Source organism: Nicotiana tabacum, chromosome 16 (assembly GCF_000715075.1).
Source record: "Nicotiana tabacum cultivar K326 chromosome 16, ASM71507v2, whole genome shotgun sequence".
Lineage (NCBI taxonomy): Eukaryota > Viridiplantae > Streptophyta > Magnoliopsida > Solanales > Solanaceae > Nicotiana > Nicotiana tabacum.
The window spans coordinates 30857839-30875607 of NC_134095.1; the positions used below are offsets into that span (position 1 = coordinate 30857839).

General features: G+C 37.2%; 1 protein-coding gene across 1 annotated transcript; it reads left to right on the forward strand.

Moving 5' to 3' along the window:
- The first annotated feature begins 10524 nt into the window (after nt 1–10524).
- On the forward strand, nt 10525–17010 carry LOC107825662 (GATA transcription factor 25-like). The gene is made up of 8 exons (XM_016652544.2): nt 10525–12449; nt 13166–13249; nt 13324–13457; nt 14835–14915; nt 15229–15334; nt 16306–16365; nt 16465–16659; nt 16741–17010. The coding sequence occupies exons 1-7, from the start codon at nt 12183–12185 to the stop codon at nt 16567–16569; spliced, it is 837 nt and encodes a 278-aa protein (XP_016508030.1). The 5' UTR covers nt 10525–12182; the 3' UTR covers nt 16570–16659; nt 16741–17010.
- The last annotated feature ends 759 nt before the right edge of the window (nt 17011–17769 follow it).

Below are 17769 nucleotides of genomic sequence, written 5' to 3' on the forward strand. Positions count from 1 at the left end.
CTTCAAATTGAAAGGAGAAAACGATATAAAATAATTATATGAGTGGGATTTGATCCCTTACCAACTGGTGAAGCATGAAGTGCTCACTATGTGTGAGCTAACCTCGAATCCCAATGACTATGCAATATGAGAATACAGTTCATAACTTAAACCTGTAATGTTCAATAGAATTCTATTAGAGTATCAACCTCGTCTTTAAGTTTCAAATTACACAACCCATAAAATACTTGCAGGAACAGTTCCCTTAACTTTTTATTTTTCTTGATGATGCACCTTTGATAACTGAAGCGAACAATAATTATCTGAGAAAGAACATTAAATTTCTTGGTCACTCAAGTCATTACTTGGAAGATTCGTGTAGCTTATAAATGCAGTTATCTTTTGATTTACTTTATGTTCCTCAGTACACTAAACAGTGAATTTTTATTTTGATGCAGCTGTTTATCCCTCTGTTGTTTATCCTCCTACAGTGCAGACTATTCCTGTAGATAATGACTTGACTAATACAACAGTAAGTTAAGAACTTGGAATGTGTTACGTCATATTTCCAGTTCTCTTCTGACAGTCTTTGCTTAACTGCAGGTTTATGTTGGTAATCTGGACCCCAACTTAGCTGAGGAGGAACTGAGACAAGTATTTTTACAGTTTGGGGAAATTGTTTATGTTAAGATCCCTACTTCAAAGAGCTGTGGTTTTGTGCATTTTGCTGCCAGGTATCTGTGTTCATGAACTTTCATTTTTATATCAAACCGGGAGGGGGAGTAAGTGATGAGTCCGGAACCAAAATGTGGTTCTTTTGCATAAGTAGCACCTTAATAGGTGTAAAAAAAAGATGACATTTTTATATATAGCTCCCAAATATTGGGCGCTATAGCGCCAAGTATTTGGGCGCTATATATAAAAAGCTGACACTAACAGGTATAGTGCCCAAAAACCCGGCGCTATATTATGTATATCGTCCAGTATTTGGGCGCTATATACCTTTTTCGTGGCCCCACCAATAATTCTTGACTTCAATAATTCAAAAGCGTATAGTGCCCACTTTTTGGGCGCTATATATAAAAAAAATCCGGCTAGCCATTTCCTATATAAAGTGGTTAGGATTGTATAGAAATTCATTCAAAAGGTGTATAGCGTTGAAATATCCCGGCTAGCCATTTCCATACTCTTGTTAAAACGTTTATTGATGTTAAATTCTCCAGCATTTTTTCATTATGTCTGAAGAGCGTAGAATAAAAGTTTCATTATATTGGGGGGTGAGGTTGTGATGGAGAATAACTCCGTGGGCTACAGTCTACCTGCTCAGTGTCATGTTAAATTGCCACTTACAATGGAGTACGATAAATTGATATCATTGTTATGCAAAAAAATGAGTGTGAGGAAACGTTCAGTGATACTTAAAGTAACCGGAAGATATCCGTATTCCGTCACTCCGCAAGGGGTTGCTTTTTACTCGAAGTTTAACATTGACGATGATGAAACTTTGAGTGATTTTCTGAGGACTCCGGATGAATGCCGGAAATTTCTTGTAATCACAATGTTGGAGATGTACGTGAAGGTCGAAGACGTTCCAAAAAATGAGGTTGTGCGTAGTAGAGGTAACCCCTAGTCATCGGGTGGTTATTCTGGAGCAGTTTTTGCCGGACAGGTTCCGGATGAAAGAGTTTTCCTTGATTTAAACTTATCACCGCCGGCGAATGAGCAGCGAGAAAATAATTTATACCCTGCTTTTCATAATTCACAAGACGAATGGTAAACTTCAATTTTCATTTGTGTTAATTATGTATATTTTTGGTGTATTGAATTTGTATTAACGCTTATATATTTAATAGGGGTTACCGGCCGGATATGAATTTTACAAGTGGCCCATCCGGTAGTCATCACCTAATTGAAAACATCTATCATGGAATTTCATCACCTTACGACTTAATAAGTAAAGTGATATAGCCATATGGAAAGCATTTATTAATTCAGTAGCTTATATATTTGTTGGTTGTGCAGTGAAAACGAGCAAGTTGAACCACCCGTACTCACTCAGTTGCCCAAAAACGACGTATTATATCGGGATATGGCAGATGTACAGAGTGAGGAACAGAACAGTGATTACGATAACAATGCCGATGAATCCAGAGATAAGACACCCTTTCCTCGTGAGGATGGTGATACGTAGGATGAGGAGGAAGGACCTGATTCGAAGAGAGACCCCCCTAGATGAAGAGTATACGAGTCTGAAGTGTCGTTTCATTCAAGGGAGATTCCTCACATTGAAAACTTGCCAACCGTGCCGGATGTGGAAGCTCTCATAAGGGATTTTGATGAAATCCGGACAACAATGTGGGATGAGTCTAGACCAACGGTGCTTGCAAAGGGGGTGCTTTTTTCTGATAAAGCGCACGTAAGCAGGGCTTGTAAAATGCACAACGTAAAAGAGTGTCGTGAGATGCAGGTATAGGAGTCAAGTCCGATGGTATACAAGGTTGTTTGCCGCAGGTGGTTTTGGCCATGTAATTGGATGTTGCATGCGACCAAGAAGAAGACAGGTATATGGAAAGTGGGTAAATACATTCCCACCCATACATGCAAAATTGACATATTCAACGGTAATCACTTCAACTTGGATATTGACTTGATTTCTCTTGTACTTATTCCATACCTCGAATCGTCCATAAGGTATAAAATCAAAGAGTGCATTACATTAGTCCACCAAGAATATGGCCATACCATTACGAAAAGAAAGGCATTTCTCGGGCGCAAACGAGCGTTTGATATTGTCTACGGTAATTGGGATAAGTCATTTGCATCTCTGCCAAAGTACATGGCCGCACTGCAGCACTTTAACCCCGGGACAGTTGTTGAATGGAAGCTTGAGCGGAGTCCGGGAACACCAGAAAACATATTCAATTACGTGTTCTAGGCGTTTAAGCCAGAAATTGATGGTTTTTCGCATTGACGGCCCATAATATCCATAGACGGAACTCATGTCCATGGAAAGTACGATATCAAGCTATTGATAGTCGTGGAAGTGGATGCTAATGGACAGATATTTCCTCTAGCTTTTGCTGTTTGTGCCAATGAAAGCATAGAGACATGGACGCTGTTTTTGAACCACCTGAAAGAGCACGTTGTCAAACAGCGTTTAGGTATTTGTCTAATATCTGATTGGCACAGTGGTATATTAAGTTCTGTGGAGAACTTGCATGCATGGCAAGAACCTTATGCATACCACCGCTACTGTGTGAGGCACTTTAAGGCCAATTTCCAGAAGGCACATCCCAACAAGGATCTACATGATTTGATATGGATGGCAGCAAACGACCACCAACAGCATAAATTCCGGAGGCATATGGATTCTATCAGGCATGAAGACGAGGCAGCCTATTGTTGGTTAATGCGACATCACCCGGAAAAGTGGACTTTGCATGCGGATGGTGGTAGACGATGGGGAATTCTTACTACAAACATGTCAGAGTCCTTCAACGGGTTATTGAAGTCGGCAAGAGGATTGCCCGTCACAGCCATGGTGTGGATGTCGTTCAAGCAGATGGCGGAGAGGTTTGTTGGACACTACTTATAGCGCCATTTGATAGTATGTTATGTGTTTAGCATGGTTGAACACTACGTTATGTGTGTGTTGTCTGGTCGAACCAAAAAAGCTGACCAGCTGACATAAAGTTGTCTTGTCAACATCATGATATTTAACCATTAGATAGTACGTTATGTATTTAGCGCGGTTGAACACTACGTTATGTGTGTGTTTTCTCGCCTATAAATAACGGGATCATTGTAGTTATTTTGTGTGCTCAAAATTTACTAAAAGCAAATATTTCATTAAAAGTAAGGTTTTTTTTTACTAAAAGCAAATATTTCACAAATGGCTCAACCTCTTCGTCCACCAAAGTGCAAGTGTGGAAAAGCATGCTTGATGCAAAATTGTTGGGACGGTGGTGAAGTTGGATGCCGCTACTAGCACTGTATGAACCAGTTTTACAAGGTTCCCTGCGAACCTATTTGTGATTTTGAGAAATGGGTTGATGAACCATGTTATCGGGAATGCTATAGAGAACAACTGCATATTTTCATAATATGTGTTTAAGACAACGGGAACATGAAAAAGAAAGCAATAGAATTATTGCAGACTTGAGGGCGAATCTGAAGGAGGTAGGAGAAGAAAAATGGAAAACACAATGGAATTGTGAAGCATAAAAGGAACGTAAAAAAAATATAAATGGGAACTTGCAGAGGTGAAGGCGAAACTGAAAGAGGTAGAAGAAGAAAAAGAACAACTGAAAGAATGATTTAAGTGGTTGGAGCGGAGAATAAATGGCAACCGGGGCTAAATATTGGCATGTATGTGTTTAGTGTATTTTTCATATTTTATGTATTTTTATTATGTTGGCCTGCTATGTTTGTGTTTGTGCTTGTGTTTGTGTTGCAGTAATGTTTTTCTTGTTTGTTGTACTAAATTTTATTTTAATTGAAGTGGAAGTTAAGTCTAAGTGCTTGTGTTATTATATGAAACTATGAAACGAATGTGGAACTAAAAAAAGTAATGGGCATATTCGATTAAATACTGTTGTTAATGTATACAAAAATATTATTTACACCAAATAAAAAAAAAGAAGGCCGAATCAATGTGTCCCGCATCCAGTGTGTCTCAATGCAGCCGCTGGCCTGAGTTGCATCCCCTCCCGCCCGGGTGCACTATTAGGATCATCATCATCAAGTCGTCTCCTTATAGTCGGATGCGGCGCAAGATGACATGTATCGGTGGTGCTGTTAGGTCCAGTAGAAGGCTACATAATAATATGAAACTTAGTATAGAAAACTACATAACAATTCACAACAATTTATATTGTCTTACCATCATCGTGTCTGGATCCTGAATGTAGTCATCTGTCACAGCATCGCATGAAGCCTTAAAAAGAAAATTAATAAAGTTAAAGAAAATAAATAAGTTATAGTTAAAACAAATTCAAATTCAATACTAATAAACTCATACCTGCGCATGTGATGTGGAGCCATAACTCAATCGGCGCCCACTATAAGAATCTTGGGTCGGTCGCTCATCATCAGTGGTAGACGGGCCTGGGAAGTATCTACCCTAATCCACTTCTTGAATATCCGAGCCCGTGATCAATAATTGACCCGATGGGGTCACCTGCGATGGCACTGGAGTGCGATAAATTCCAAGGTTGTAAGACGGCATGTCCGTCTCATGCATGCCACCTGCCATATCAGCAGCAATATCATTAGTAGAAGCCTCAACGCCCCCTTACTGGGGATCACCCCCTCTCCGCCCACGGCCACGTCATCCGGCACCACCAGCTCGTCGGGCACGTCCAACTCGTGGGATACCACAACCTCATTGGTACTGCGCTGGGTCCATATAATCAGCCTCGTGTGCCAAACGCTGATCCGATCGGGCTCGTTGCACTGTCTGCACAGCCACATCCATGAATCGACGACTATACTCCTGCATGGCCACAGGATCGTGGACATGACTCTGCATCTGCTGCCCCATATTATAGACGGTATGCAATCCAATCGCCTGCACAAAGTAAAAAATATAAACTATATATTTGGCACTAAATTACAAGTATATAATTAATAATAACAAAAAACATACCAGGGTCTCGTGTCTCCCGGCGTATGGGACGTACTGACCGTGTGCCTGATGAATTGGGTTCCCGATAAAAAGTCAGGAAACAATGTGGTACCATTCCATATAACGTTGAATAGGAAAGTGCTGCGGAGGTGGGGTCAAGTTCCCTTGCCTGTCCCAAGTACCCAATTGCTCGTCAAGCTATGCCATAAATGTGTCGTCCGCCCTGGACTGATCATCCCTCTCATAATGTAAAGCAAGCCATGCAGGCGGACTCGGTATAGGCTACGGCAGGCCAAACTGATGAAATACCCGCTCGGAGGCATGATGCTCCACAATATCGAGGCATATGAGCGGGACAGAAGCCCTCCAAATATGTCGGCCGAACGTGCAATACGCTGGCAGGGTACCTATCACCTCATCGTTGTACGACGTCCAGATGAACTATAAAATAAGAACATAAACGTTAGTATGCGCAATACTAAGTTAATCTATAACAAGTAAGTTTAGTTAGTTCCCCTGTGCGTCCTCCAGCAGATCTAACACATCCCTGCAGAGGGGGAGATTATGATGGGCATCATACTCTCGTGCAAGAGTACGACGCATAGCCCACCTACAGGCTAGAGGGAGATGCGGAATTTCTACATTAGCCGGTAGCTGTGGTAGAGGTGGATGAAACTGCATAAATCGCTCTCAGGCCCAAACCTAACATACAAAGTTGACGTAAAGTATAATATTAACTATAACTAGGTAGAATTGTAACTAATTGACATATTATTTGAATATGTTGTCAACCGTAGAAGTGGCAAAAAGCCACTAACATCTCTTTGTGTGTCGGTGCAAGCCCCGCACATCTGCTTGTACAAATATGAGATGACAGCACCACCCCAGCTGTAGATGGTTGTATCCTCGAACAGGTTCATAAAATAATTCAGAAAATGGAGGCTCACTAGGTTCCCCGAAGTGTTAGTGTTCAGGAACAAGACCCCCAAAAATAGAAGGAGCAACAACAGCCTCGTATATCGCTGTACATCCACCTCCGTTGACTCATCGGTGATAGTATGGTGGATCTGCTCCAAGTGGTCTCTAATGGGGACCAACTGCATACGACTGGACCCAGACGCTACAGTCTCGTCCTCTGGCCTGAAACCCGTGAGCATGTGCAGCATATCCCAATAAGACTGCCGCGAATAATATCTCATGGTTGCAGGCAGTAAAACTGCCAAGCCATCAACGGACAGGCCATATAAAATCTCAGCATCCTGGAGTGTGATGGTGGCCTCGTTGATGGGCAGATGGAAAGTGTGCGTCTTCGGTCGCCACCACTCAATCAAGGCTGTGATCAAAGCCCAATCGAGTTGTATCCGGTCAATCCTAATAATCCTATATAATCTCATCTCCTCCAGGTAATGGACCACGCGGGGATGTAGAACTCTATGACTCAAAAACTCCCACAATAGATCCACTTTCCTAGCCCGGAAAGTCTGCATAAGCAACTGTCCGTCCCATATATACTCGAATCTATGCTGGGACTATAGGGCTAATAGATCCAACGTCCGAGGGCCGGGATGTGTAGTCGCGTCCATGTCGTCAACTGTAAATTAAAACAACATTAATTGTATTTTATTATGTATATTAAATATTAATTTTTTGAGATACACAATTTTTAGCGTTATACAAAAATTATACCTATGGGTTCCAGACTCGATATTTGAGTCCCAGTAGCACCAAACTATCATTAATAATTATGTGTTTGTTTTATAATTTAAATTCATATTTTTTAATAACTTAATTGTACAAATTATATATATATATATATATATATATATGGGTTCAGGGCTCGATATATATATATACATACATACATATATACGCGTATGGGTTCTGGGCTCGATATTTTGAGGCCCAGTGGCACCAAACTATCATTAATAATTATGTGTTTATTTTATAATTTAAATTCATATTTTTAATAACTTAATTGTACAAATTATATATATATATATATATATATATATGGGTTCCGGGCTCGATATTTTGAGGCCCAGTGGCACCAAACTATCATTAATAATTATGTATTTTTTTATAATTTAAATTCATATTTTTTAATAACTTAATTGTACAAATTATATATATATATATATATATATACACCTATGGGTTCCGGACTCGATATTTTGAGGCCCAGTGGCACCAAACTATCATTAATAATTATATGTTTGTTTTATAATTTAAATTCATATTCTTTAATAACTTAATTGTACAAATTATATATATATATACACTTATGGGTTCCGGACTCGATATTTTGAGGCCCAGTGGCACCAAATTAACATTAGAAATTATGTGTGTTGATACAATTATTAACTTAATTGTACAAAGTTTGCATTTTCAACTACCAGTATAAGATACTTAAACAAAAGGAATTCTAAGCTAAAATACTACACATTACTACGCTACAAGGCTCTAAATTTTTCTACGCTAAAATGGTCTACATTTTACTACGCTAAAAAGATCTAGATTTTACTATGCTAATAAATAATCTAAACTAAACATAAACAACAAATAAATTTAATTGCAAATAAAACACAAAACGACATGAAAACACATATATAAATCAGGATATTAACAAACAAATTTATTTGACAAATTTATATTTTTTTATAAAATATTAATATTAAATCGGGATAAATTTAACATACTAGTTTCGGAAAAAAATACGAACCGAAATAGAACACATACAAATCAAATAATATGCATTATTATAAGAGTTTCAACTTAAAATAAACCGAAACACCTCGATTTAAAATTTTCAGAAAGCAAATAGATTGAAATTTTGACTCAGGAAGTGTGAATCAACAATAATACGAAGCTCTACTCGAATGTGGGATCTACGTTCTTCACCTTTTATGTGACGGGGGGCCCAAAAAAAAAATTAAAATGGTGGAGCAACGGGTATGGGAGTGGGGAACCAAGAAGATGAATATTTAAAATATTGAGGAAGAAGAAGCAGAATCGTCGTCTTGAGGAAGACGGATTTTTAAAAATATATATAGCGCCGGATTTTTGGGCGCTATACCTGTAGTGTCAGCTTTTTATATATAGCGCCTAAATACTCGGCGCTATACATTAACGGCACAGTTAACGTTAATGTATAGCGCCCAGTATTTGGGCGCTATATATAAAAATGTCATCTTTTTTTTACACCTATTAATGTGCTACTTGTTCAAAAGAACCACATTTTGGTTCCGGATTCGTAAGTGTATCTGTCTGCCAAACTTGATGTGTGATAGCTGCCTATTACAGTTGATTGTAAGATACAAATACGTTAAATCATAGAGATATTGATCTTTTACTTATTCCTAGCATTTTTACTCTGTTTTCAAGTTTTGTCCCTTAATATTCACTATACATGTCATCTGCTGAAGAAGCAATCCAGAGAATGCAGGGTGCTGCGGTTGGTCAACAAGTTGTTCGTGTTTCATAAGGTAGGAGTCCGACAGCTAAGCAGGTGAAGATTATCCTTCTAGATTTTTATTGTTAGCCACACACACTTTATTCTTTAAGATCTTAGGAAGGTGTCACGAAGAAGTTATTCATGTCATAAAATTGTTGCAGGAGTCCGACAGTTAAGCAGGTGAAAATAATCCTGTAGATTTTTATTTTTAGCCACAAAGTGCAGTCTTTAGGATCTTATGCAAGTGTCATGAAGAGGTTATCCATGTCATAAAATTGTTTAATATTGGTAAAATTCTTCATTAATAAGCCATTTAAAGTCAGAAGAGTTTGAAGGAATGACCATCGGGTTAACTGTAGCCAGTGATTGGAACAAATTCGTATCAGGCTCTGAAAAAGTTATCCATTCAAGATAGGTCAATATTTACCACAAACATAATAAAATCTTCTGTGCTATATATGGACCTATTCATATCGACATTTATGTGATGTCTGTATATGCAAGATGCAAACTGTTATTCAGCATGTTGGTATCAACTATAGATCTGAATTGCTTATATTCCATGAGTTATTAATTGTTTAGCATTTGCTTAATATGGTGCTATCTTGCAGGACGCTGGTGTTTGGAGTCAGTCTGCTGATCCGAGTCAATGGAACGCTTATTATGGCTATGGACAAGGTTATGATGCCTACGCGTATGGAGCCACCCAGGATCCTTCGCTATATGCATATGGTGCATATGTTGGTTATGCGCATTAACAACTTTCTTGGGTATGTTTACTATTGCTTACCTTTTGTTTGGTTGCTCTACTTTGGAATACCATTTATGCTGCATTATTTATTTACTAGTTTTTTCTCTTATATAGTACTCCATCAATGATGTTAGAAGCTGTTATGTCAAGACATGTCTCCAGTATTATTACATCACGTTTTTTAATCTACTTTCTTATATGGTAAAAAAATTAAACTGCAGCTGATAAATTATTTTATGTTTGTTTGAAACGATGGGTTTAAAATTTATAGTGATAGCAAGAATTGATTTTCCTCCTTTGTTTACTTCATGTCAATACATGAGGTGTGTTTAAATTTATAGTTCTATGTCGTTTGTGCTATTTGAGTTATTTTGTGAAATGAGCAGCACATGTTATGTGCCTTTCTCATTTGGTTTAAGAGGATAAATCAGTTTTTGAAAGTTATCACTATCTATTTCCAAGTTACTAAGTAAGAATTGAAATTATGTGCTTGCTTGGAAGTTTCTTCCATTGTTGGAATCCCGGAACGCAACTGTCGTGCTTCTTGTTTTGAAAATTATCTTCATTACATGCTTGGATTGAGTTAATACTTGGTTCTATTAATTAATTTCTTTACTAATTTTCTGGAATTCAAAAGATGTTGGTTTCAAAATTAGTTTGTTACTACTGTGATATTCTATTTTATTAAAGGTGATTTGAAGCAGGTTTTAGTCTACCATTAAGTTGACTTATTTTGTGTTTGTTTGAAACGTACAATGAGTGTCGATTATGTACATAAATATTATGAAGAGAAAAAATACTTCAACATATATAACGAGCCAATGAATACAACAAAATCATAATTCTTTCATGCTCTTTTATTTCTATCGTATTTTTCAAGTAATATTTTCTTATGATAAATTATACTAATACGATGAGCCCTTTTGTTCCTTTAGGTAAAAATTCCAGGAGATAAAATAAAGTTCTCTATATTACCATCGAAGTCGAAGGATTATTTATCTCCTAATGTTGTTGGAGGTCCATTCGACAAGATAAATTTGGTAAATAAAAAGGCTAATATGCTTATCCTCATACTCAATATGATAAATTTCCTAATGTCGCTGGTTTTCAGTAGCTTACTGCTAGGTGCTAGATATTTTTTGATACTTTATTATTTGATTGTGCTCTTTGTTACTTTGACAGCAAAAGTATGATTAATTCCGTGATTTATCATTAATGAAGCCTCCTCAATTTATTGCACGTACTGTTAGTGTCATATCATGGGTGAAAAGACTTAATGGCAGAGGGAATGTAAGCGCCTCACAGTTCTTTTATTTTCTTATTATTTTACTTAGTCTTGCTGCAATAGGTTTATAAACGAAATATTTCACTTCTACAAAGAAATTTGTCTTCAGTTACAAGTCAAGAGGTCTGAAAGACATGTGAAGTAAATCCAATCTAAGAGTTGAAGAATGTAGGAACGGATGACGGTTCCTCAAGAATGTTGTCGTCATCTTTTCTGTTCGTAGTCCAAGCTGCTTCTGCTGATTATTCCTTTGTCGAGCTTCTAAGGAAAGTTTTTTTAGTGAATAACAACTCATGTATGAACGCTATGCTTATCTTTTTGGATTATAGAACAATGGAGGAGAGCAAGCTATTTCTATAATTATTGAATATTTAGGTTGAAAGAGTGGTATATAAAAGCATGAGTTGCCTTATATATTGAGTCAATTGCAAACCAAAAAATAATTCTGTTTTTCAACCAATTAGAAAGGGAGTAACCAAAGTTTGAAGGAAACGGAGGAAATGCAATGAAGATAATTATGCTAACATTCATGACTAGCGTAAAGTTATAGCTCTTCGTTTTGCTTATGAGAGCCTTTTACCTTTATGATGAACCAAAGTAAGAATGCAATGAAGATAATTCTGTTTTTCAACCAAAGTTATTTTGTTTCTTAAGAAGCTTCCTAATTTCTCACACCTTATTTTAATCTTTTGTGTCTACCGCATTTTATAAATAATATTTTCTTATCAAAATTATATTTACGGATACTAGTTCTATTGAATTGAAAAGAAAGAGCGAAAAAAAAGCGCGGAAAGGCACTCTGTTCTTTGCAGTACGGAAGAGAATTTTCCGTTCACGCATTGTTCTCGAATTTCCAAAAATATCCCCATTTTCCCGCTTTTACAAGTTGGTCAATCACGTAATTATCTTCAAATTTCAGGGTCAAATTCTTTCTCCTCGCTTCTCACACCATTCTTCTCTTTCCCACACAGCAACCAAGACACACACACACAGAGCAAAAGAAATGTCTGTACGAAATCGACATTTGTATATAGTAGTAATAAAGTTTTTTACGAATAGGGTTTTATTACATTCTGTAAAGTGAAAAAAAATGAATTCTGATATTCAAGCTCTGAATGTGGATGACCATTTTTCCGCCGCCGGCGAGGAAGTTCCCGCCGGTACTGATAAGGCGGTCGACTTTCCGATTGGGTATGAAGGTGGGGTGGGTGGTGTTAAGGTTACAATGCCTCATCATTACACAGTTTATAGTGCTTCTGATCATGTTGCTTTTCAAAATGGAGAGGCTAATTTGAACCAGCTCACTCTATCGTTTCGTGGCCAAGTTTTCGTTTTTGATGGCGTTACTACTCACAAGGTGAGTACTTTAAGATTTTGCTTTCGTTTTATTGTCTATTCGACGTGTAATTCGTATAGTGTATTATGTATGTGGATAAGTTGACGGTTAGTAAGAAAATAATGTAGTTAAGACTTTTAAAGTATGCCCAAAGGATTTATATATGACACAAACTAATTTGGGATTCAGGGGCGGTTGGATTTGATATCATTGATTTTATTAATCTCTTTTCTGATGTGTTTCAGTCTTTTTCTCTATTTTATTTCATAGCGATTGAGCTAGTGTACTTAGGGCGTTTGATGTGCTTAAATGTGTTTGAAAACCGGTCTCATTTTGATCAATCAGATTCAAGGAAGCCAAAATATGAGATCAATAATCAATGTTAGCTTATCCTTGAAATTGTAGCTTGATTGTTTCAGGGCTTTGCTATTCTTTGATGCAATAAAGGAAAGTTTTTAGGGGTTTTAGCAGCGGGATTGATATTGAGGATTCATATAGACGAATCAATTACTTTCAATTAAGCTGTAGTAGTAGTTGTTGTTGTTGGATGAACAAGAAACTTTTTTCGACGACCCTGCAATAGTTATACCTATAGCTAATTATTTCTCCATTGGCTTGTTTCTTGGCTTCAGCCTCTAATGGGCAATGGCAATTGGAAAACTCACTTGTTGCATTTGGCTGAATATTTATTTAATTTGATCGGGAGGCTTTTGACTAAGGATGATTCATTGTCATAGGTCCAATCGGTCTTTCAACTTTTGGGTGGATTTGAGTATTCTCCGGGCATGCAAACTGTAGGTTTGGCAAGTCCAAACCAGGAGGTATCCTTTTATGCAAGTTTCTTCTTTTGGTTTGCTTTTGCACCCTTGTAATATTTGGCTTCCTTTTGCCTTAGGACTCTGTGGACTATCCATTGCACTGTGCAGATCCAAAAAGACTTGAATCCCTCATTAGATTTCGTGAAAAGAGGAAAAGGCGATGCTATGGAAAGAAAATCAGATACGATGTCCGCCAAGAAGTTGCTTTTAGGTAAATTGACTGATTTACTGCCTAGATGGAATTTCTATCTCCTCTTTTTTGTTTCAAGAAGAGCAGAAATTTTAATAGTCCAGTGAACTTATGCACATGCTTTCTCTATGAAATTAAGTCCTATCAGGGCCAGTCAAATTTTGTCAACAAAAGCCAAAAGTTCTACCACTGATGGTAAGTGAGGTCAATCTCCTAATTCCTAGGCATGCAGTGATGAACAACACATTACTCGCTGAGAGAGATTGGAAGACTGCAAAATAAAAAATATATTGCAATCACATTTACAAATAAAAGCTTTTGCATACAAAGTTTACATGACTTTAACTGGATAAGTTTGTTCGGTACCTCCATGACTTGATGAAACCATTTTTACTAAATTAGTCTCCATGAAACCATTATTACTATATAAGCCTCCCGTTACCTTGTGTTTATATGTGAGTGTTCTTGTGGCTATCTTCCTTATTTCTCATACTTTATTATTGGGAAACCATGATTCTGTCTTTCGCTTTTAATTTGTACGAAAAAATAATTAGTGATGTATTTCACATTCAGTTTCCTGTAGCACACAACTATTAGATTATTTCCAAATTCTGATGCTTGGAAACTTCTTCCTTCCAGAACTTTTCTCTTTTGATTTAGGGAAATAAAATGGTCAAAGATAGTTTTGCTTGATTCAATTAACTGGGGACGTCCAGTCTCGAGCCAAAATTATTTGAACTGGCTGTGTAATATGCTAGGAGAAATACACTGAGTTACCGAGTGTGTTGATTGACGAAGATGTACTATTTTAATCATAGTCATATGGCATTCTGCAACAACACTGGAATCATCAAAGAAAATTGTTTTAGAAAGTTGATTCTGAAAAGTAACACTCCCGATGATTATGACATTTCCATTCATTACTTGTTTTTTAACATATAAGATGATCTGCTAGAATTTCATTGCTCTAAGAAGTGAAATGCTCCCTCCCCTGACCCTACTTGTGGGATTCCACTGGGTTTTTTTGTAGTAGTTGTTGTTGTAAGAAGTGAAATGCTGCAATACGAGGCAAAACATTTCCTAAGTGACAATTGCTCTTGCGTATGCACACACACATATCTACCACCTTCTGCAGTATTTTACAGTTTTTCGTCCTTGGTAATTGGTATAGCAGGTTGTGGAATGTCAACAAAATATGGTAGGTTTAACCTATGTTGCGCGAACTCTCCAAAATGTTGCCGCACCCGTGGCGGATTCTCCAAAATACACTACTTTTGGAGTATCCGACACGCACCCGGCGACATTTTCGGCGAGTCCGAGCAACATAGGGTTTAACAGCTGTTCTACTATTTCAGTTTGATTTTCTTCTGCTTTTTATTCACGTTTATCTATAATCAGGATGCAGCGCAAGAATGGACAATTTGCTCGAAAAGGCTCAGGTGAACCAAAACAGGATGACAACCCACCAGAAGAAACTTGGTATGCTTTGGAGTATGAGCAAGAGTCTTGCTTTTTTCTTGAAGAATAGTCTTCTCTAAAAAATTAGTTTATGTGTATGTTTGGTTAGTGTTTAACTACTTTTGCATGCAAGAAATAGTTGGTTGATGTTGGGTGTGTTATTTTGCAAGTTATAAGTCTCTGCTCAGCGATGTTCTGGCTTCTACTTAGTCTTTTAACCATCACCTATCTAGCACTATTCTTCTCTTCTTAATTTTGATGATTAATTGTTTACCCAAAACAATAGTGTCTTTGAAAATGTTAATTCTCTCTTTCTTTCTTTCTCATTTCTTAGGTGCATCCATTGTGGAACTAGTTCAAAGGACACCCCTATGATGAGGCGTGGTCCTGCTGGCCCAAGGACTCTTTGCAATGCATGTGGCCTCACTTGGGCAAATAAGGTTGGCATGTCAAGCACCAATTGTTTACTCAAGGGCTTCCCTCTTCATTTACATTATCCTCTCTCTTTACTACCAGACATCCTGTTAAATTACGAAGATTTGGTCTATATAGAAAAAATGGAGTCCATACCTGGTAGGAGTAGGAAACAGATAGTGACTTGTCTTCCAAATACCAAGTCTGAAAGTGTATTAAACCAAATCTAATCCTTGTTCTATTTTATGAAAAAGGTAACAATGATATTCTTCAGCACCCAAAAAATTGGGCTGGTATCTAATATTTGCAAGTACAGCCCCTGAAAATCTTACAGAGAATCAAAAAGGTCTAGTAGTGATTCTGCGTCACCTATCAACTGTTCTTTACAGAAAAAATTAAAAAGAGAAATACAAGAACTCTTGATTTTCTGTGTTGAACTGCTCTTGCCTTCAAAACATCTTGCATTCCTCTCCTGCCAAACTGTCCACCATATGCAAGCTGGAACAATCTTCCACCATTCCTTGTGACAGGTTCTTCCCCTAAATACTGTTCCAGCTGCATATCAGGCCAATGGTGTCTTTGGGCATCACCCAAACAGTACCAGCTAGTGCTATAAAGATCTTCCAAAGTTGTCTAGTAATAACACAATGTAAGAAAAGATGCTCATTGGTTTCATCTTCCTGTTGACATAGAAAGCATGTAGAGCTGGTCTGAATACCTCTTCTTTGGAGAATTTCTAGAGTGAGGCAGGCTTTTCTTACCACTATCCATGAAAAGCAAATAACTTTGAATGGTACTTTGATCTTCCAAATCTTTTTCCAAGGCCAAGGATAGTTGGGGTGTCCTCTAGATGATAGACAGTTGTATGCTGCCTTGACTGTAAATTTAGAGCCATCTTTGATACACGGCTCCTCTAACATACTTTTGAACAATTTCTTCTTAGGAAGAAAACATTTATAACCTATTGTTCCTTACTTCTTATTGTATCACTCTGCAGGGGATCATGAGGAATCTCTATACGGCATCCAATGATAATACTCTGCTCACGGAACTAGAGGTAATTGGTTTATTGGTTTCTGAATAGTGGTCCTATGTTGCTGTAAAATTTGACTTTTTTCAAAGCTATTTTGCATGGCCTACTTCTTAATCCATGTAGGATGAAGATCATAGCAACTCTGACTATGGAGCTCCTCCCCGTTATCTCTCTTGTCAAGTTTCTTCCTCGGCCAGTGATTCCTCCGTTCTGGCAGCTCAACAATGACTTTGATGCCTTAGAAAGAGAGTCATAGTACATCAATATGTCATCTGATCATCCGACTGAAGGATTTCATGTACTTATTAGTTATTACAGGTACATTTCATCACCATAACTTTTTGAACAGCTTGACGATATTGTCGAGAATTTTCACTAATTTTCGCCTTTCTTTTGAAGTTTATATTGACAGATTAACAACTTAGCGAGAATTTACTGGTGAAAGCAAAGGATTTCTCTTGCCCTTGTAAATATACCAGTGTAGATTAGCTCTTGTTACGTATGCAGCATCTAGATTGAACTTCTCAGTAACATTAACAAACGCCTTTTAACCTTTAGTATATCTAACTTTCCCTCTTTGGGTAATCAGAATTGTATTAGTTACAAACTAGTGATGAATGATCGTTTTATCTATATTCTTCTCGTATACATGATGTATATTTTATTTTCGTATCCTCGACTCCCCCTGCTTCTGCCAAAGAGTGAGTAGAGAAAAAGAATACTCTATTTTTAAAAGTTATGTACTGTACATTGTTTGCTGTTATTGTTATTGGTGTATCACAAGAGGAATTTAACCTCCAGAAAACTGTCTACGAGATATTCCCAAGTATGTAAGTGGTTTGGGTAGGGTTGTCATAGTAAATTCTGTTAGGCAGTTTCTTCCCTCTTCGAGTGCATTTGCTAGCTTTTCATCTTTTGGAATACTTGTTCCGTCCCATTTTATAAGATGTTTGATTGGGCATGTAGTTTAAAAGGGAAAGAAAGATTTTTGAAATTTATGATCTAAAACAAGTTATAAACACATGTATAATATAAATTATCATATTTAAAATAAAATGAGAAGTTTAAAGTTAAAATCGTTTCTAATATAGACATGTGTAATTCTCTTTGATACGGACTAAAAACTAAAGAGTATCATATAAACTGTAACGGAAGGAGACTAGATTTTCTGTTTCAACTTAAAGAAGCTAGAAATGTATTATATCAAAATCGAAATCGAAATGTTTAGACATCTTGGATGAGGTTTTATTTGGAGTGTATATCATTTTAGTCAGGCTTAAATAGCTGTTGTTCTCTTTCCATTAGGTTTATTGGATATTACCAAATAAGAGTTCCTCCGTTGGACTCGAGAACATTAAATTGTTTCGCAAGAAACACGCACAAAGATTACTTTTTAAAAAATCCATTAATTTAGTATAAATATATTAT